The sequence below is a fragment of the Lathamus discolor genome, chromosome 2 (genome assembly GCF_037157495.1).
Source record: "Lathamus discolor isolate bLatDis1 chromosome 2, bLatDis1.hap1, whole genome shotgun sequence".
Taxonomy (NCBI): Eukaryota; Metazoa; Chordata; class Aves; order Psittaciformes; family Psittacidae; genus Lathamus; species Lathamus discolor.
In genome coordinates, this window is record NC_088885.1 from 50,220,797 (window position 1) to 50,242,617 (window position 21,821).

At 36.5% G+C, this 21,821-nt stretch overlaps 1 protein-coding gene across 10 annotated transcripts in view; it reads left to right on the forward strand.

Moving 5' to 3' along the window:
* PTPRN2 (protein tyrosine phosphatase receptor type N2) overlaps positions 1-21,821 on the forward strand; it is a 667,916-nt gene that overhangs the window by 222,172 nt on the left and 423,923 nt on the right. For all 10 annotated transcript variants that reach the window (XR_010609958.1, XM_065666790.1, XM_065666798.1 and 7 more), the window contains 2 exons: positions 5,490-5,607; positions 10,556-10,718. Coding sequence is in view for 9 of the 10 variants with exons in the window: in XM_065666790.1 (XP_065522862.1) it covers positions 5,490-5,607; positions 10,556-10,718 (281 nt within the window). In the remaining variant the exon portion in view is untranslated. The remainder of the gene's footprint in view (positions 1-5,489; positions 5,608-10,555; positions 10,719-21,821) is intronic.

Here is a 21,821-nt window from a genome sequence, read left to right on the forward strand (position 1 = left end):
AATAAAGGTAAAGAAACGTTGCATACTGAGTCCTGTGGGAGCATTCTATAATCTCCTTGGCAAATGAAGCACTCATTTGGCTTTTTCAAATAATACAAATTCCTAAAAATACTGAAGAGAAAAGCCTTCCCTCCACCTTCTGGGATAGTTACTTAGAGTAAATTAAAATCAGGGTTGTAAGCAGATCATTCTGGTAATTTAATTCTATGGAGATTATCACTTTTATGTATAATAAAACAATATATGAAAATTTGAAACCATAATCCTTAGGCAGCCCTTTCATCTGTTCATTCAAACGGAAGCGCTTTGCCTGCGAGCATGAGCGAATCGCTGCTGAATGCAGCAACTGAAATGCTTGCATATTATAAAGACCCCACTAGAAGCTCCAAAAGAGGGCAACAAACCAATGCAAATCTGGTACTCAGCACTGCTGCTGGGGAGTGCTGTGGAAAAGGGAAGGAAACAACAAAGACTCCTGACAACTTCCAGGAGAGGATGGCTGCAGTTCTTGCTGAAATGAGCAAGAGTGATGATGACTGCTTACAACTGCCAGTCGTTTCTTCAAATACATTCTGTTTTAGAATTTCTTTTCATCTAGAAGACAACACAATGTTTGACCAGAGCAAACAAATTTAATTAGAGTAAGTTTTCATGGAAGTGTAGTGCAAAACTACCTTGGTAGATTTTCTTCTGATTTTGTAGAAACTGCCTTTAGTCATAATTTTCAGAACAAATGAATATTCCAGGTCAAAGATACAGCGACATTAAAAGGTTGTATCAGTGGGTTTAACTTCTCCATTACAGTTTTTGCCATCACAAGTTGTACTGCAAAATTGCTTTCAGAAGATCAAGGTTGGTTTGTTTATTTTTTTCTTCTAAGATGAAACATCAGGATTTTACCTTTTGTCTGCATTCTTAGGTAGGAAATACATCAATTGAAAGAATTTTGTTATGCACATAGCAAACTCAGCATTAAAGCTGCAATTTTGACTTAGCCAGTACTGAAATGCATGAACATTATTGGGCATGTCCTTGAGCTGTTAAAACGGAGGTCTCGGATGAGAGCAAGTGCAGCTCCTCTAGAGAATGCAGAAAAGCATCCTGCAGAAAGGCATACATTGACCTGTCTGCTGTGAAAATAGGGAAGAAAGCCAATCATTCCCCATTCTGCAGATGTTCTGACAGCTAAAGTAGTCATTAACAATTTGCAACACATGGCATGGGGGATGAAAGTCTCTGAGCTCTACAACTAAGAGTTTCCTGGCTGCAATGAAGTAGTAGTTGAAGGAAGCTCAGAGAAAAGCACTGTGTAGGGACAAAATGGATAACTTTACCAAAAACTGTGTGAAAGATAATGTCACGTCTCAAAAATAGTAACATTTTGGTTTCAAGACTGAATAATTCTGAAGTTTTTTGGTCTTTATGTAGGGATTTTCCTGACAAACAAGGATCAAGTTTTAGTATAGGTTTCTTCCAATATAAAATAATGTCCTTTTGTTTCGAATGAGCTTGATATGTAAAAATGATTTTGTGGCTAATATATTGAAGTAGAACTAGGCATTTTGGACTTCAATTAGCACAAGAGCTGGAAAAGTCTCCCAGTGTTATCCAGTCAGATGCAGCTTTTACTGGGCTTGCCTGCAGAGCCCCATGTTGCCTCAGCCAGGCTAGCTGGGAAAAGGGGTTGGAAGTATGAGCAAGAAGATTTGCATGGCCATAGCTTTGGGCAGTGAGAACTGTTGTTTCTTTGAGGTACTTAAATTGGGTTCTACTGATTCACACAAGAATTACTTAGCAAAGGTAAAAAGCTGTTGTTTTTCATGCTTGGGCCTTCAGAGGGGGTGAAAATTATTTGTATGAATAATTCTGAACTAGACTAAGTTGAGACAGAGAAGGAGCAGATTAATGTTTTCAACAGCTTCTCACGTAATTTACATGCATTAAAGATGTGGTCAGGTATTTTTGGAGAGGCATCAAGTTTCTCTAAGATGAAAGCCAGAGTCAAAACCACAGGAAAGAATGCCAAAGAATTAGAAAAATCGAATAGCTGACAGAAGGAAATATGTATTTGAATTTTTCTTATTTTTCAGTAATTGGTATAGCAACAAAGCCAGTTAAGCAAGTTAAAAGTGAAATTGTGTGATAAATGTGGAAACAAGTTTGACTTCAATTTTGGAGACTGAAGATAATATCCTCGCCAGTATGAATCTGTGAAAATGGTTTTCTTCACTATTTAGTGTTGTAGCTAAGTGTTGAGCATAATGGCAATGTAAACAATAGTTTCATTATTATTTTTGCAGCTATGGGTAATAATAATTAATTACTGAATTATTTGGGTTGGAAGAGACCTTACAGATCATCTGCTTCCAACCCTCCGTGCTATGGGCAGGGACACCTTCCACTAGACCAGGTTGCTCAAAGCCCCATCCAACCTGGACTGGTTAATTTTTAATTATTAATTGTGATGTGGAACTCTTAATAATAAATTGTGCTGTGAAAATTAAAGATCTGGGGAAATACTTGATGATAACAGGGAATGACCACATCATATCTGGAGCATCTCCATTGATTTTGATGTGCAAACCTGGGGGGGGGGGCGGGGGTGGAACTAGATGGTCTGTAAGGTCCCTTCCAAGCCTAACCATGCTATGATTATGGCTGTGATTAATGTCTTCCCTTCACTGTCTCTACACCAGCATTCCCTTTTCAAATACATTTAGGTTATGGAACTTCAATTAAAATAATAATAAAAAAAACCCAACAAAACAACAAAAAAACCGAATTAAACCTTGGGCTCTGACACCAGTGAAAAGTGCTACTTTTTGTGGAGAAATTTTATACCAAAGGCTATTTTTCATGGCATATCACAACTATCAGTGTTATTTAACTGAGAGCAATTTTCTATCTGCTGCTGCTGTTGTCATAGTATTTGCGTCACTCCAGTGTCTACAGGACTCATTCTGTCTCTCCTTGACATTGTGCATCTGTGGGAATTAATGGTTGGGAAATGCAGGTCCTGGGCAGACCTGCAGCAGGGGGGATTGTTAATCAGTGTTTGGGCATCCCCCTGTACCGTTCCCTGTTAGTGACATGGAAGTAATGTGTGTACAAGAGCACTGCTGTTATTCTGCTCAGCAAGTGGAGACAAATCGTAATAATTGGGTGGTGAGGCAGGAGCTGGTGCTAGGTGTGATGGCAGGGACAAAGGGAACGGGAAGTCGCCATAAGGCGTCATATGCTCCTTCTCAACTTTAATTTTGATTGCAGCTGTCAGCGTGGCATTATGGTTCTTGAATGTGCTGCTTTATTGAGCTCAGTGTGTGGGAGAGATTTTTTGAAACTGAAACAATGCTGGAAAATGATTGGCATAAGGTTAGCTTTAGACACGTTGCAGTTCCTGAGATAGTTGCATAAGAAACAGCAATATTAACTTATTGACAAGGGGGTTTTTGAATTAGTTAAAATTTGCATTTTTCATCCATGTCCTGTTCTAACTCTTATGTGAGGTAGAAGTGCTAAGAGATACAGTTGAGAAAGCATGTTCCCTTAACTCTAGTTTCTTAAGACCTATAAAAAGGATTCTGTTTTTCTTTCACCTATTTACTCTCCTTTAATGCCACACAGAATTGTTCTGTGTGTTTTTCTTCAAAGTTTGTTATTTATTTTGCATTATTTAGCCTTTTATAGAGCTAGTATTGGCTTAGAATTACAAAGTGAAACTAGTGATTTTGGGCACAGAGTTGATAAATTAATAGTTTTATGACTCTGCTAATGACAAATATATATGTGCTTTATATGAACTTTTTTTTTTTTTTTTTTGTAGCACATTCATATAAACTGGAATATTATCGTAGTTTTTTCTTCTGCATGAATTTATAAAACAAACAGAAATGTAATGGTAGGCAACAGAGAAGTAAACTCAAACATACATATATATATATATATGAAAACTTTCATGTAAAAATCACTGTAATAACACTACACCAAAATAATAGTAGCTGCATGGTGACTCATTTTTGTGTATTCACATACGAACATGCTCTGAGCAGCCTTAGATTGAGATTTGTGAAATTATTTGAATCCATCTACTTACATGGCACATTTGAAAAGGTGAGATTTGCATTTGAAAAGGATGAATCAGAACTAAAACCAGATTAGACAGAGATAGAGATTCTTCCCCCTCCCAAGAGGCTGGAGTCATTTACTGTAGCCATTAGCATCTAACCTGACTTCAGGTAGTGTTTCCTCAATAAACTTAAGTAACCTTTTATATAAGAAAAGAAGAAAGAAGGAGCAAAAGCAGAGTGTTGGGGAGGTATCAGAGAGATTTTTTGTTAAAGCCTTCTTGCATGCTGACATGAGTCCTATATTGTTTATTATTATTATTTTTATTAATGGGGGAAAAAAAAAAAGGACATTTGGGATGCAGTCCACCTAAACCCAAATGGGGGCTTTATTTCCTAAAACTTGTCTCAATCCCAGACAGCAGAACAGTTTGAATACTTCCTAGACTGGACTTCTTTAATTGTGTGCCTCACCACAATCACAGTGAATATGTTACCTTCCATGTGGTGCTAGAGAGGGTTTTTCTTTAGATGGTTTCTTACAGGAAAATATTAGCAGGTTAACCATGTCTGAAGCTTTTGTCAATATTCATTTGAGGGTTTTGTGATGTTTTATTGTGCGTGGCATAAAACCAGAAATTCTCCTCAATTACATGATATTTAGTTATTAGATAATTACAGATAATTATTGCATGGGCAAGTTCTATGAGATACATCATTAGTGTAACATCTAAAATCTACAAATCGAGTAACAACTATGTTTGGAGTTATATCATTATTTCAAGTATAATTACCGTGAGATTGGCAGTGCATGTAATTAATGAGTAATCACTGGAATTTGCCTTCATAGTTGCACTTCCCCCTTGTTGTAAAGTTCTTTGTCACAACATTAAAGTATAAAGATAATGTAAATTGACCTCCACATGTATTACACTAAGACTGAAAATACTTTTTTCCACTGCAGTACCAGCTCTTTAATGTTCTAAAAGTATAGTTTCATCGAGAAAACAGGGAAGGGACAGTGTGCTGTGAATGGAGCAGCAGTGAAGTAACATTTCAACAGATACCACCTAGTGAGATGACTCTTCCATAGCTGTCCAAAGTAACCCCTTTTTTTTTTTTTTTTTTTTTAAATCTATTAAATCTTGCTTGTAACTACCTAAAATTCTGCTAAAAGTAAAGTTTCAAAATCTCCTAACATAATCTACAGTCTTCGTTCCCTTGTAAGGAAAGTTTGATTAATGAGATTTTGAACAGAAGAGAAGAATCTGTAGTTCACTCTTGGGTTCCAATTGCACAAATCTTCATTTTTCTTTTCATTTTTAATATATTGTTCATATAGCACGCATTTTTTGCCAACATTTCAAGTTATTAAATAGTGGGTTTGCTTATTTTTGTTTGTTTGTTTGTTTTATTATTTATCAGGTTTTACCTGGCAAGATGACTATACTCAGCATGTTATTGGACAGGAACTCTCAACCATTCACAAAATCCACAACAGACACCCTGATATATTTGCATCTGAAGGATCTGACACAGGAAGGTAAGTCTTCTATAGTATTTTTTGCCTGAGTGACTTTTGGAAGGGTTTGAAGATGATGAGAAATAGATTGGCACTGAAGCCGAATTAAACACATCACCAAACTCACTATCCATATCATAAAGGGAAGCCAGTCATACAACAGCACTGAAAACACCAGTAGGAAAACAGTAGACAGAATGATTGAAATCCCTCATTAAGAAAATGTGCCTTCCAGTGTTAATTTAGGTGCCAGAATTCAAAACATCAGGTCTTTTATTGAGTTTATGCAGTGTCTAGTTGTCAGGTCAGCCACCTCTTCATATGACTGGCTAAAAAAGGCAAACTTCTATGGTAGCTTATCCACAAGAGATTTTATGCTGGAACAAGACAACAAAAAATGTTGAATGACATTCTGAGCAACTAATTACAGATTCAAACTCATATTCTTCCAAAACATAGCTGTAATTGATTTGAAGTCCATATATTCTCAGCTTTAGTTGCAAAATTTGTCTGGAAAGGAGAAATTCATGCAAGTTCCCATGAGAGAAGAAACGTAGAGACATTTCTGTATATTCTTGGTATTATAGAAGCCATTTTCCTCTTAGTCTTGAAAGATATGGTGGGGTGACTTAGAGGTTATTGGTGGCAAAAGACAGACCATCTGTAATTCTGTAGAGTGATATCAAGGTAGAACCTGCAATTATGTCATCTTCATATATAGACACATGATTATACTGTTTACATGGTTTGTTCTATCCTACAGGCTTTTAAGTGCAACCCAACCACACAAACCCCAGAAGGAAATTTTAAAATGCATAAAATTTTAGGAATGTTAAAACCGGTAAATTATTTTAAGAAATGAAATCTCAAAATTAGTGAAAGTGAAAGAAAATGCTTTTTGTTAGAAAACTTTCTTCATAGTGGGACAAAGACTGATTTTCTAGCCTTGATGGGCAAGATATTGAATATTCGACTTTAGATCTTCATATTATACCACAGTATATGGTTTGCATATATACTGCAGAACCATTTCTTTTCTAAATTGTCTTTTCATGGAGATAAAAAAGCTGTGTAATTAATAGTGCCCAGTGGCTTCAGCTGCTTGCCTTAGGTTGTTTTGATTTAATTCACAGAATTTGACCCTGTATTTCACATATTTGCTGGTTCAAAAGCATCCCTTAAAATCACAGTGCAGTATGTTTCAGGAGTGCAGTAAGGTAGAAACTTAACTTCTAAAGAAGATGCTGGTCTATAGATTATCATAAAGGTGATAACAACGTGTGGTTGAATCCATAAACATGTTTTCACTGCTTAGATACACAAAATGCATCTGTATGGATTACTCTCTGTGCATGGTATCAGAAATTATTTTGAATATCTTTTAGGGCTGATTTTTTAAATTTTTTTTTCTAATGAACATATCTAAAATTTTATTCATGAGAGTAAGATAAAATAGGCCAGATTTCCATGAGATCAAGGCTGTATTCTGCACTGTTCCAGATTCATAGTTACATAAAAATATAATGTATAAGAAGATATAAGAAATAATTTAGGTTTTAGACTGAGAACAGATGATCAGTTTTAGGAGTTCCTGTTGTGATCAGGTTTGAGCTGCTTTGCATTTTTATCTAGAACTATATATTTAAAAAAAAAAAAAATATATCCCAAACCTATTTTGCGTATTGACACTTTAGGGACATCAGAATTTCAAATATGTTCCACTTATAGCAGTTTCTCTTGTGGATAGATTTTCTGAATTTACCAAGCTGTGCTTCTGAAAGCATTATCTTATGTGCCAACAGTTTAAAGCAGTAATTGATTTTTCTGGTTGTCCATTTGTAATATATTCTGTAGGTCAGAGAACAGTAGGAAGTTTTTCTCTGGCATCCTGTAGATTCTGATCAAGCTATTCTTAGTGTGCTCAATGAGCTTGCTAAAAATCTTATCATAAAATAATGAAATAATTAAAAAAAGCAACTTAGTGTAGGTATCTAATTATCAAAGAAACACTGTGGCAGGAAGGCCTTTTATTAAGGGTCACGTGTGTAATAAGACAATATGAAGTCACACTAATGAGTCATTAATCCCTACAGAGCTAGTGAGAGCAAGAAAATAGACTCAGACACTTGAAAGGTAAATTGACTTAAGCTAAATTAGTGCATATGAAATCTGATGAAACAGAAGACATGGATTTCATCTTAAAAAAATGCTGAAACTGGGAGCTTGATTTCAAGATGAAAGTTCTGTCTTTGGTGGCTAACTGGAGTGTACATGGTAGTTTCTGCGCCCCTATTAAATTTCAAAAAAGACCCCAGTCTTGAAAGAGTATCCAAGATAAAGGAAAAAAATCGTTTCTGTACACAGGGAATAAATGTCAGTTGTGTTCACTGGGGCAATTAGGCAAAACCGCAAACATTTATAGAAAACTTCAATGTATGAAATAGGTTATAGCATTATTTCTGTAATAAACCAATAATTAATTCAGTAATAAGATTCTTAGAGCATTTAAAAGGGAGGGTTTTTTTTTTCCCCTAAAATTGTGGTATCTATTAATCGAGAACATTCTAGAAATACCTGAGATGCAGTGATTTAGACATTTCCGTAAAAAAGCTTCTAAAGAACTGTTTCTTGTAGGAAATACATATTTATTTCTGTGGATAAATAATTACATAGGCTATTGTCTTTATACCCTAAAGTTCATTGTATATGCAAAGTCCTTTTTCAGAATAAGTTAAAACTAAAAACACTTCCAAATAAGTGCACAACAAGAATTCAGCTGACAGTCATTTCTCCTACTTAGCTTTTATGTATTTGTCTTTCATCCATTTTCCAATATCACTTTGTGAAATTTAAAAGCAATATTTTAATTCACTTGCAATAATAGCTCATTTAACATATTTTACTTTCTGTGTTAAAAGGGGGAGCAACAGTGATATATTGATGAACTACAAAATCTTTTTCAAATCTTTCAGATGTATTCATAGGATTTTATTAAGGTTGTCATCAAAAGAAATTTAATGCTTTGTTAGACTTTTACATTTTAATAGTTTATAATTTTGTAGCATAAAATATTCCATCTAATGTGAAATTTAAACACAATTTGAGTGCAATTACTGTCGTCATAAGAGACATGACAAATCTTAGACCCCTGATTTTGCTTCTACCACCAATATGAGTGATTATATACTGTAAATAATGGCTTGAAAAGCTAACTTAAATACTGTCTTTTATCTGTGCATTCAGTTCCCATTGGAAATCTTTGGGGCAGAATGTGGTCTGGTATTTCCATTTTTCCTTTCTTTTCAAAGTTAGTGAAGAAATGTGAAGATAGGTGATGGAATTAATTGATGAATTAAAGATGAGCGTTTGAAACTGGGATGCCTTCTATGATGAGAGCCTCTTTGGATTAGTTCATCTCTATTGAAGCAGAAAGCATACTGCCCAGCTCTTTCTAAAACTGCAGAACAGTTTTAGTCTGGCTTTAAATTGAAAAAGAGGTGGATAATGTTACCTGCGTGTCAACCCTCCATCACGAGGCAGAATTTAGAGCTCTGAAATAAATAGCTTGACATTCCACAGGGATCAGTACTGGGACCCGAGCTGTTTAACGTCTCTTTGTCAGCTACATGGACAGTGGGATACATCAAGCCGTGTGCTGCAGTCAACACACTGGATGGAAGGGATGCCATGCAGAGGGACCTGACAGGCTGGAGAGGTGGGCCTGTGTAAACCTCATGAAGATCAGAGATCAGCAAGGCCAAGTGCAAGGTTCCGTGCCTGGGTCAGGGCAATCCCACTACAGTAAATTAGATTATTAATTACATTTATTGGTATTAAATTATTCGGGACAAGCATTTGATACAACTGTGAGCATGGAAGGAAGTCTGTTTCTTTGTGAATAAAGTAATGTAATTAAATCTAAGATTTGGAAAATGACATAATGGTACTCCCTCAAGCTATGGCCCTACAGAAGCACCATGACATGGGCTAGTAGAATAAAATTTTAGTTACAGTGGCATGGAGATGTTGAAAGTCAAATGCTGTCTTGTCTCCCTGAGCCGGAAATCTCTTCCACCAGAAACTGTTCATCACTGAAGAGGTGTATGGGCATATCAATAGGAAATGGTGACACTAAAAAGGTGATTCCAGTCAAAATGATATGTCATTCATGGGGAAAGAAGCAGTTTGGGAACCCTCTCTCTGCTTTAGTGCACAAGGAATGAAATAGTTACTAGTGTTGACATTTAAATTATCATCATCATTGACATGTTGTTGAGATAGATGAGGAGAGCCAGTAATAATTCAGATTCATTGCACTGTGTGCAGTGAAACCTATATAAACACCTCTACACTGCTGTTGTTTAATCACATTTTTAGCTTTTCTTTGCAAGCGTCACCAAGATCTGTTTAAACCACTCAGGAAACCCTGCTATTCTGTGAATCCCAGGCACATGAGAAGATCAGAAGACAGAGTTGTTCCACCTCATTATTCCTTTTTTAAGCTTTTTGCTGGAGCTGACTATCTTAGTTATTTCTGCCCCTCCAGTGGTCTCACTGTATTCTGTAAATTGGTGCAGGGCCAAATTGATGTTGAATCTCATCATTGTCCAGCAATTTTTTAAAATCTTAGAATCATCTAATTTTTCTTTGGGGGTACAATTTGATCATGCATATTTTCTTTTTACAAGCATTTTCTTCTGAATATGGCTTTGTCTTGATGTAGGCATTTTATTTGATTTACTGTTAGATCATTAACTTTGATTCCTGCAATAAATTGTTAATAGTGCAAGATTTTTGTCTGCTTTTGCTGAAACACTGAATATTCTATACTCCTGTGGTTGCTAAGATTTTGAGTGACTTTTTTTCTTATGTATGGAACTAACTTCAGTGTTCTGCAGTGCCTTTTTGGTTGGGCAGTTTGTACCTTGTACAGTCTGGTAACTTTCTTTTTCTTGCTTTTGCTGTGCAGGACTTTGGGACAGAATGCAGATAATGAAAGAAATTACAATCTGGAAAATGATCTGAACTTGGCCAATTCTCTTCAGCAATATCTTAAATATCTTGGTATTCTCTCCCAGTCTGCAGCTACCAGTTTGTATCCAAGGAAGACAAATGACAAAGCTTCTGTCAAGGTAGTATTGTTAATGTGGGTGCTATGTTCTGTGATTCTGACTTCCCGTTTCTCTGAATTCTCCTTATTTTTTGATTTTCCCTTCTGTACCAAGACCGGATATTGTTTCTTGCTGCCTCCTCCAATTGATTATCATACCTGATCTAACCAAGTTCTCTCCAGATGTGCTGAGTTGGCTCCAGCATTGTAAGTGATACAGCTCTTTTAAACTGGAGCATTTTATCTTAATTAGAGATTGATTGTATGTGATGAAGGAGGAAAAGTGGGATAGAGGTACTTATATCTTCACTGGCTGATCTGAAGCCCTTCTTATGGTATTTGAACTGTTCCTCTCCAAAAAGCTAGCTGAACTACCTTGTGAATTTTTGCTGGTGTTTTTGGTGCTTAGAGTACAAGTAATATACTACTTGAGAAGATTTTCATAATGGATCTGATGAATTGTGCCTCAGCATTTCATATTTCTTATTGATTGTAAAGGAAGCATATTGTCACCAATTGAAATTCATATGTATACATTTTAAATATATGGATAGCTAGGAAGATAAATCACAACCATTAAATCTTCAGTGTTTGCTATGTTAAAAACCCACACAAATGTCTATGTGAGATCTGAACCACTTTTTTTTTCTTTCCTAGAGAAAAATCTGTCTTGCTCTAAGATGGAGCTTGACAAATTTATAAAAGTTATTAGATGAAGGGGTTGCATATGACAGGCCCTTATGGCCGTATAATTTTTGCTCAAAAAATGTGTTTATCTGGAGCACTCTACTATTTTAAAGAAATAGGCTGTTAGTATAGCAGTCCCTTACAGAAATTGGTATGTGCTATTTGTGTTAATACAGTGTAAATGCAACAACCTTAGCTGGAAAAAAAAAAAAAATCAGGAAAAAATCAGGCAAAGAAAATACAGTGTCAAAGCCAGACTGCTGGTTTGGGTTTTTTTTCCAGGAAGTAATTCAGAGACAGATATACTGCAGTGTATCTGCAACAGCAACTCCCAACAATGCTATCAGTTGTATCAACTATTTAGTCATCGTATAACTGAAATGTTAATCTTGTCAGAAGTCACAAGTTTCCAATTTTCCTGACTGGCATATATATAGTACACGTAATTTATGGTATTTGTCATTAGGTGTTTATCTGGGGTAAGAGAAACTTGCAGGCAGTGGCAAGGAGGCTTTGGGGATGGATGAGTGACCAACTTCGTGGTTCTTCTCCACTCTCTACTAATGGGTGCTGACTGCAGTAAGGATGCCCTGCTTTGAATCACTGGCTTTCAGAGACAAGAAAACTTGCTCAAGAAGTATTTCAGTGGGTCTGGTGCTGTCATGCAAGTTCATAAATAATCCATATGGCTGAGACCTTCTGTGGGGAAGCCTGCTGTGATAACACCACCCACCAACCTTATCGAGTGTTGCCATGGAGATGGGTACTCTGAAGCCTGGGGGAGTGGGATAAAGAGGAGAAAATCTGGGAATGAAGCACGTATAAGAGCAGACTGTACACTTCTATTTACTGAGGAGCATTTTGAAACAACAGCCTTTGAGTCAGATGTGCTACCTAGAATTTAAAATTTAAAAGAAAATTCTCTTTAGTAATTAGTCATAAATTTTAAATGATCCTGCAGATGTTTCCCTATCCTCTGCAAACAAATGAAACTGATATTTTTTAAAAAGAAAGGAGACCATATTTATACCTTGATTCATAAATGTAATAAAACATTTAAATGAAAGAGAAACCAGGATTTTCCTAATGCAGGAAGCAGAAAAAAGCTGTAAAATTTCACGATTTGAGAAGTAGGAAAGAAAGTAACACAAGAGCTGCATTTGATATGGTCATACCACCTGAAATTAGAAATGGCTATCACGCACTTTAATTGTATGCTTCAGCAAAATTTTGGTATTTTATTTTTGCATTTTATATATGGATAATTTATGAACCTATATTAAATAATTGTAGCAAGGTCTTATATTTTAAACTTTCTTGCACTTTCCTGATTAAAAATAAGGGTAAGACAGAACTACGTTACACTACTTAAACTTATAAGTGCAGCTTCTGGGCCTTTGCCCTTCTTAAAAGTAATTTTCTTTCAAGTATATATTTACCTCTGTCACTTCATTCTTGCTGTCAGGAGGTAGGAGATGTAACACTACTCTGGTTGCTTTGATACCTTACCTCCTATGAAGTATAGCTGAATCTTGCAGAAATTTTGTGCTTTTAGGCAGACTTCCTGAGTGGATTCTGATCTATTCCAAAACTGTCATCAAAGGACTCTGCCCAAGCATTAAAAAAAAAAGGAAGAAAGAAGACAAAGAGGCTTTAAAAATACTTGTTATATCCAGAAAGGTTATTTAGTATCTTAACATAAATATTTTTAATTAAACAGTTTGCAGGCTTTTAATCTTTAGTTTTTCTACTATCTTCTGCATGTATTATCAGAATAAAACTACAGAGCTTCAAGATTACCAAGCAGACAGCACACACAGTTATGGATGAAATTGTAAAATAAGACATGGCAAAACCTAAACTAGGTAACTCTTTTCCTGTTTCCTTTCTTCTAACAACTGTCCACATAAGGACTGATAGAGCAGTGACAGAAGTAACACTAATGAACTTATGTGATGGACCAAAATTCCTATCATGTCTACCATTTATTGCAGGAGTTATTGAGTGATTTTTCAAGCACTTGAAGTTCATCAGTTAGAATTTTTTCTCAGTATTTATGCAGTATCTACTGCAGACTGTAATTTAGCCAGTTGATAATGACTCTGCCAGTGGATAAATAGCAGTGAATCAGAAGATTTGGCGGGTCTGTTTCATGAGGATTACAGTTACAAAGAACCATTTCACTTCAGTTCAGCTGAAAAGAGTTGTTCAGAAAATGGGCACTTGGTGGCATTTGTTACTTAAGCATTAGCTAGTGGGTTTTGGGGTTTCTTTCATCCCTCCCCCACTCGCAACGAAGGAGGGGTTTACCATTCACAAAATGCTGCATTATCAGTCTTTGTGATTCCTTTCTGCCAAACCTGAACTTACTATGGAAAATAACATATAGCCAGGCACATATGCATAATGAGATAGCTTGGTTTATCTTATCTAGTGAGGCAAGAAATGCAGAGGCTTCAAATCGCACATGAATTCCCCAGCTCTTCTCCCCTCCAGTTAGAACAATCTGTAGGTAAAAAACCCTAACAATTAAACAAACAAACAAACAAACAAAAACAACACACAAAAACCCAACCAAAAATCAAACCCAACAAAATCAAACCCCTGTAAAAAGAACACTGCACTGTTGACATTCCTACAGAAACCGAGAGGCAGAGTTTTGCTGGGTTTGAAGGGACAGTACATAGCTGAGATTACTAAAGCCAGTAAGCTGTAGAAGGAGAGCTTGCTTGCTTTGTTGCTGATGGCAAGCCCTGCTGGTGAGCTCTGTGTGACCATTAGCATAGCAGGGGCATGTGGGAAACCTCGAGGAAATCTTCAAATAAAGGAGGTGGAAAAAGGAAAAAATATCTGTGCCCACAGTGGCTGTTACAACAGAGCAAAAAAGAGGCAGCAAAAGTGGTCAGTAGGGAAACAAATGTTCGTGTTGTCTGCTTTTCAGCAGCCCTTAGCTAAGACAGTGAGGAATGATCTGAATGGTTTTCTAAAAAAATCCCAGTGGCTGCAGTTGAATAAGTGCAAGAAAATAATTTTTTAGTCATGACAGAAAAAGTTTTGAAATGTGATCCAAATGTACTCAAAGCAGAAGAAAATAAATGATAAAAAAAAATAGCTGGAATTGCTTGGTTTTGTGTTCCTGAATTAGGTATCAGTTTTACATATTATTCTCTTGCCTTCTGGTAGCCTGATTTGTGATTTTTTAAGTGCATGAGGCTGGCAAAAGTGCACTGTTTTGGTAACAGCCCTGCATTTCAGTGTTCATTTCAGGGCTCATTTCAGAAATCATGGCTATAGCACACAGGAATCGCATCTACCACACCACATGGCTGGACACTCACTTCCTCTCTCTTGTCTCCCAGCTCCGTTCTGGGGCTGTGTGCTTCACTGGCTCCTCTGGGAAACCTTCTGAAGAGGCTATAGGAATAAGGAAGTTGCCTGCTACGCTTGTGTTACTGCTGCATTTCTTGTTGCAGGGGTCTCTGTTTTATGGTTTAGGTTTTATAGCTAGAAAATTTGTGTGACTGTTGTTACTGCCTCCCCTTGATTTGTCTTCCGAAGTCTTCAGACCTGGGTCCTGTCTGTTACTAAGGTCTTCCCTGGGCTGGTGTGCCATTCAGGCCATAGTATGTAGTAAAGAGAAAGAGAGAAAATTATCTGAGAGTTCTCAGGGAGTTTAAGCCATTTTTAGTTTCTTTGGGTTTTAATTACTTACATTCATTTTCAAGGTAGACTTTATGTATAAAGGTTGTGATTGCAGAAATCCCCAAGTCTTAGGTATTCTTTAGGAAAAAAAAAAAGAATATTTATATGAAAGAAATTGCTAACAAAGGTCTTTGGAAAACCATTAAGGGGAAAAAGAAACAGATAAAGTGACTGGTTAGTGACAGAGACGTATGGCTGGTTGTTAGATCAACAGTACAGTACTGCTGAAAGGGGAGAAAGTAAAAACTGTTGTGGCAGTCAGTTTGCTGGAATATAGAAGGGTACAAAGGTTTGACAGGGCATTTCGTAAAACTTTTGTTTTAGTCCTTTGTACAAGAGGGAACCTTCCACCTGTTGTCCCCTTTCAGATTCAGGGAAGAGTACTCATGTTTTTGCTGGGTTAAAAATTAGTTTGATGTGTTGTAATTGAACTCCTGAAAGAACTAGGATGTATGATATTTATTAGAAAGGATTATTATTTATTTTAGAAAATCTGAGTGCACAAGTGCTCAAAGATGTACTCTTATCTGCAAATAATAGTTACTGTCATTAGCAAGTAAGAAATTACACAGTCATTGCTTATATTAATCTGTCGCTTTAATTCAAAAAAGCAGGACCCTTATTTATCTAACACTGATTAAAATGAATGTATGGAATGAAGATCATCATAAATTAATTTGATGGCTAACTGCTGAAAAGTGAAAAACCTGTCTGCAATGTATACATTTAAGCTCTGCCTATATAAATATGAAATTTAATATTTCATATCTGTGGGATTATGTGCAGGAAAAATTTAATACACCCTGTGCATAAACACATTCATTAAAATATCAGGACTAATTGATCAAGGAGTGTCTCCCTGAAGCTACAGAATTGCCCGTCTATAGGCATATCTATGCCACAGTCATTAGAGTAATATCTGAACATCTCACAAGCATTGATATACTTATTTACCTGGTGCATTACATAGTCGAGAATAACTAATATCCCTACATCACAGACAGATTAGATAGATTTTCTGAGGGTGTGGAATAATTTTTCTATAGAGTGTAGACTTAAGCCTGAAATCCTGGAAAAAATACTTAATCTTTTGGATCATTCTCCCGTCCATGGCTCTTTTCAGTAAGAAAGAAACATTAAACATCTCTTAAGAAACAAAACCAAACCAAAACAACTATAAAACCCAACAAACAAACAAAATATCATAAGGGCTAGAATAGAATTCATTTGTCCAAATATGGATGTATGCATTGGTGCAAGTCAGCCTAAACTCAATTTAAGATCAGTGGATAAAAATAAGGAATTTCCTAGTCGTTATACATCTATTCTAATTTAAATATATAAATAAGACATTGTAAATTTTATCCTGTTGGCCATCCTTTTATGAATCTGGTGTAGATAGCAATTTTTATTGGGAGGACTGGTACCATGCATTCGAAGATCTAACCGAATCATGGCTACAAAGCCTAGTAAAATTCCAGTCAAGTTGTTTGGGGCATAAATATACAGTCTGGTGATCAAATATGACCTGTGCTTATATTTTTGAGTTAATAATAGGTCAGGTGAAGATTCTAGTGCTAGTATTGTGCTCTTCAAGCCTGAGATCCAACACCGGCGTTTAGCTACAAACTATCGGTTTATCTACAATGTACTGACAGAATTTCAATGTCTAACACAGAAATCATAATTTCTTTTATCACACAGCAATCTTGTAAAGAGTAATTAATTATTTTTACAATGATCTGAAGATAGAAGCACTGTAGAGATGACATTATAAATGATGTGTGTCGAGTCCGGAGTTAATTAATTTCTAGTAATTCCCAGATGAAACATAGATTGATAGTTTTAAAATCTCAAATACTGACTGGACAATAAGATTTACTTCTCTTTCAGATCCCTCACAACCCCTTCAAAATTGACTCCTTTTTGACAAATACTGTGAGTTGGGAGGTTTTGTTTCTGTTATTTCTCCTTGAAGCTTGCTGTTTGTCTTCCAAACATTTACTCGCTGTATTCAGTACACTGGGCTCAGTAAATAAAAGATGATGGAGCTGGTACAAACTTTAAAGTCTATTCCATATTTATTTTTAGATCAAACTCATCAAATGATAGATTTCACAAAACCTGAAAGTTATCTAATCTCTGTGTGAGTGTGCTGGTGTAAACATTTCAGGACAGTGCAAAAATAAATATTTTTTATGAGGGGGAATATCCTCACCTTACCTCAAGCACTTGTCCAGCAAATGGTTGGTTGTTTTCAGTGGGGTTGTAAAGCAGTGTTGTAGACATGGATCCTGCAGATCTCTATTCACTTGCATCTCTTTGGGTAAAAATGCTCTCTAAATTCATATGTTAGAGTTATAAATATATTGAATTGGTGCTAATGTGCTCGACTTTTGGCAGATGAAGATCTTCATGTTTCTGTGTAAATCATTTTTAGATAATGAGTTAGCTCAATATACCAGCATATGCCTACAGAAAATGTGTTTAAACATCATTCACTGAAACCTTAAGTAACAGACTTATTGACATACGAGCAAACTGTTCTCAGACAAGGGAAGCTGAAATACCCTGGTATATCTACCGGCACTGATCACCAGGCTGCACGATTTCTGCCTTCCACTGGAGGTTGACTGTCACTTTTTGGTTCCTGTTGGTAATGTTAAGGAGCTTCTGAACACAGTAGCTTGATAAAGCTGCCTCAAGTCTATATCCTCCTATGTAGGCAATAGCCGGGTGAAGCAGGTATTGCCAGTAGGCACCATGGGACCCATGGGAGCCCTTTGGCACTGGTCAGGTTATTGATGTTCATCTACCTGTCATTTTTTTCTACATATATTTCATCCTTTACATGTGGGGACAGGTTAGGTTATCATGTAATCTGATGTGTGAAATCAATATTTTTTGTTTATGATGAGCTAATGATGAATGCTGAGGAAAGATGATCCAGTACTCCTTTTACACCAAAAGAAACTTTGTTTAAACTCACAGCATAGAGATTTGTCAGAAACAAAGGTAACAACAAGCAGTTATGAAGACTAAAGCCAGTAAGTTCCTTGGCAGTACGACAAACGGCAACTACTGATAAAAATTATTAATGTAAAGAATCTGTTGGAGAAGGTTGAAGGGAAGGCATGCAGCTAAGATCATTCCAAAAGAGATCAAGAATAACTGGGAACATTGAGACTTAAAAGTGAATTTCTTAAATACATGAAAGAAGCAGATGTATTTATCCTCTCTCTTTTTTCTTTTGTTTTGGAGAGTTATTTTGTTTAAGAGTGACAGAATATGCTGCTCACGATCAAATCTCTGTCAGCTGAAATTACAGCAGTAGATTACTGGATGATATACAGTCAGACTCCAGACAATCCTGTTATGCTGCAGTTTCACAACCAGAATTAAGAAGCAAATTGATCACTAGTTTTGATCAAAGGAGACTTTGAGGACCTCTTTTGCTTGATCAAGCTTTTGACATTGCAAACTACAGGGTGTTAATTAACAATCTTTGCCATCTTTACTTCTCTGATGTAGTTCTTAAATGGTTTCAAAGCTGTTGTAATTCTCAGAAAGAAAATAGGAGATAGTTACAGAAAATTATTAGTGAAATGGTAGGTCAGATGAGATGACTGTGACAGTGCTTGTTGCCTTAAACCTATGAATCTGTGAAAAGACCATGGTATCATGCTATCCCATTGCTGCAGGAGGCAGTGGTTTGGTCTTTTTACCATTTTCTGGATTCTGCATTAGTCTTCCAAGTTCTTTGGGTTTTTTATGCAGTGATTTCTTGCATGGTATGATACCATTTTCCGTAGTACGTGAAAATGTCATTATCAGCTGGTAGAAAAGGCTTTTGCTTCACTTTGATTCTTTCATTGGCTTTACCTACTGTTTTCAGATGAACCTAAAACTGAATTTGATGCAGAGTGTGAAACATTATGTTACACAGAGGCTTGTAAAGCCACGTTCTCCCCTTTCAGCTACCTTGAACATAGCTGGAAGCCTGCTAAGATATCCTCCTGGCAGTGCAGCACTGTATGGGAAGAGCAGCTGAAAGAACGAAGGCTTTGTTAGCGTGGGAATGGCTACTTCAGCTGTGATACTCTAAGGACACAGATGTACTGCTCCTCAGCTCCATCCCAGGGATTTTTGCACTGTAATTTACTCCATGACACCCCCTGGGCCCTCGAGTTTCAATGTTAGCTGGGTTTCTCTCAAAGTAAGGGTAAATTGCGGTGACAAATTTACAGCTCACACTTTAATCTAGCAGTCAGGGAGTGCCACCTGTGCTCTTGTTTAGTTAAGGGTTCACATGTGAGTATGTGTATTTTCTATGCAGTGAGTTTGCATGAGGCAAGCATGTGTGGGTTGCAAAGTATTTAGAATGCTTCTGGTAGAAGCTAGACTTCTTTCACTCCACACGGTGAGTTAAAGTATGTTCATTTCATTTTTGGTAGCATTTGGAAACTTTTCTTTCATCCCACCACTGGTGAGGGAGGGCCGGGTTCCAGTGTTTGTTGTGGTTTTATTTTCTAATTTCAGAGAGCATGTTGCCACTATCTCAAATCAGCACAGTAAATTAAGTACTGTGGTGGAACCGTGGTCCAACCAAGCGCAGGTGGCAGCAGACAAGTTAATATCTGAAAATGCATCAAACAGAAAAAAGGCAAATTAAATTGAGGAAGATTCCTTCTTTATGCATTCCTAAGGTATTTTTTGTTATCTCTATATGCCTTCAAGATTTAGATAATGTATCCTCAAGAAAGGAGGTATTTTTTCATTACTTAATTTCATTCTTTCTGCACTTGGGCGAAGTATTCAAGTCAATCTACCCCTTAGTGGATACATTGAACAGCATTTATCTGTACCTTGGGTTGTATGTATCTAGTCCTTGGGGTTTTTTTGGTTTTGATTCTTTTTTTTTTTTTTTTTTTTTTTTTAAAGAAAATGTGTGGTCCACAGACTATTGCACAGTGCTTCTGCATGATGTAATTTCATATGCCCTTCTGTGAACTTTCATGCAGAAAATGTCAGTTACTTACATACCTAAAACATACAAGATGTTGCCCTAACAATTCTGTCTTCAGAAAGGTTAGTGAGTGGGGTTTTTTGATAATGTGTGAATTATTGAGATAGGTTATTTGAAAGGTGGTGATGGAGAGGAAAATCCTGTGCAGATGGAGAATAAGATTATTTTTTTTTTCTTTGAGTTTTTTTAGCAATTCAGAGTACTTCTTAAAGATGTTCTGTAAGTGACATGAGATAATTGAACAGTATCTGACCTATTACAATAATTTGTTCCTGATTGTAATAGGGACTTCTCTTCTAAACCTATTCAGTGTAAACCATCTGTGTGGTAACTGGAGTATTCTTTCTTAGTTCTGCACATGTCATTTATTGTTTGGTTTTTTTTTTTTTTTGGCTATTACTGTCAGAATTGTGTATAAACCCACTTTAATCAATGCTGAAAATCATTTTCTTTTTAAAATTTTCCTGCTCCCTGTTTCTCTCTGCTTCTCTATAATGTTAGCAGCTTGTCTAAAAGAACCAACATGGGATTTTACAGTCTTCTTTTCACTGACCATGGATTATGCCATTTGACTTTGAAGTATGTCAAACTAGAAATTTCTGTATTCAGGAGGTTAGATTTCAAAAACACTTCAAATAAGATTATCACAGTGCTCTGCAGTTGTTACTAATAACTTAAGATGTAAATTTTCATTGGATTCTAAACTACATATATTTTTCTCCTATCTTTTTCTGTAAAAAATGGGTGTTTTTTCCCATGCCACTTAGACAAACCCATAGTCTAGGGTTGCATTTATCCGTGCTACAGTTTTACTTGGATTTCACCTTGTATATTTCAGTTGGCACATATACTTTTGGTGCTATGTTTTGTTTGAGATATGGCCAGTAAGGAAAGGGATTTTTCACCTCCAAGTTGAGGATTGCCATACAGCTGTGACACCCCTTTAATTAAGTTGGACTAAGCTACATCAGATGGACTGGTATGGGAATACACTGTGAAGACAGCTGAGCTGTCAATGCTGTGCTTTAATTAGAACTTCTAATATTTCATCCTTTACTTACCTGAAGTATGACCTGTCAAGCTGCTGAGAGGCTGCTCCTCACTGATGGAGGTGCAGCTCTGAGCCCAGGACTGGCCCTTACTTATATCCAATTTGCACACAATCAGTTGGAGGTTTTTTTGTTTGTTTGTTTGTTCTTTTATTTTATTTCATTTCTTGATGTGCTTGGTGTCTGCAAGAGCAGGAAATCACTGATTTGTTAATGTTAAAGGATATTTGGACTTGTTAAATAGCTAATCAAAAGCCAGCAGCACCTCCTGACCTTAATCTTTCAGAAGTTGTGTCAGAGTCTCGAGCAGTTTTACTCACTCTAAGACTTGATTTATTAGTAAAGCTTTAGAGGCAAAAGAGGCAGCCACATATAGGACAGAGATCCAAATTAGGGTACAGTTACACAAGATGGATTGAGCTGACTTGTCTTTCCATGGCTGAATGGGGAATGCCATCTTCTCTGTCATGTTTCTCCTTTTCCCAGCACCCTGTTCTTCCTTTCCTAGTCAGAATGATAGGATGGTTTGGGTTGGAAGGGACCTTAAAGATCACATAGTTCCAGTGCTCCCGGACACATTCAACTAGACCAGCTTACTCAAAGCCCCATTCAGTCTGGCCTTGAACACTTCCAGAGATGGGGCATCCACAACTTCTCTGGG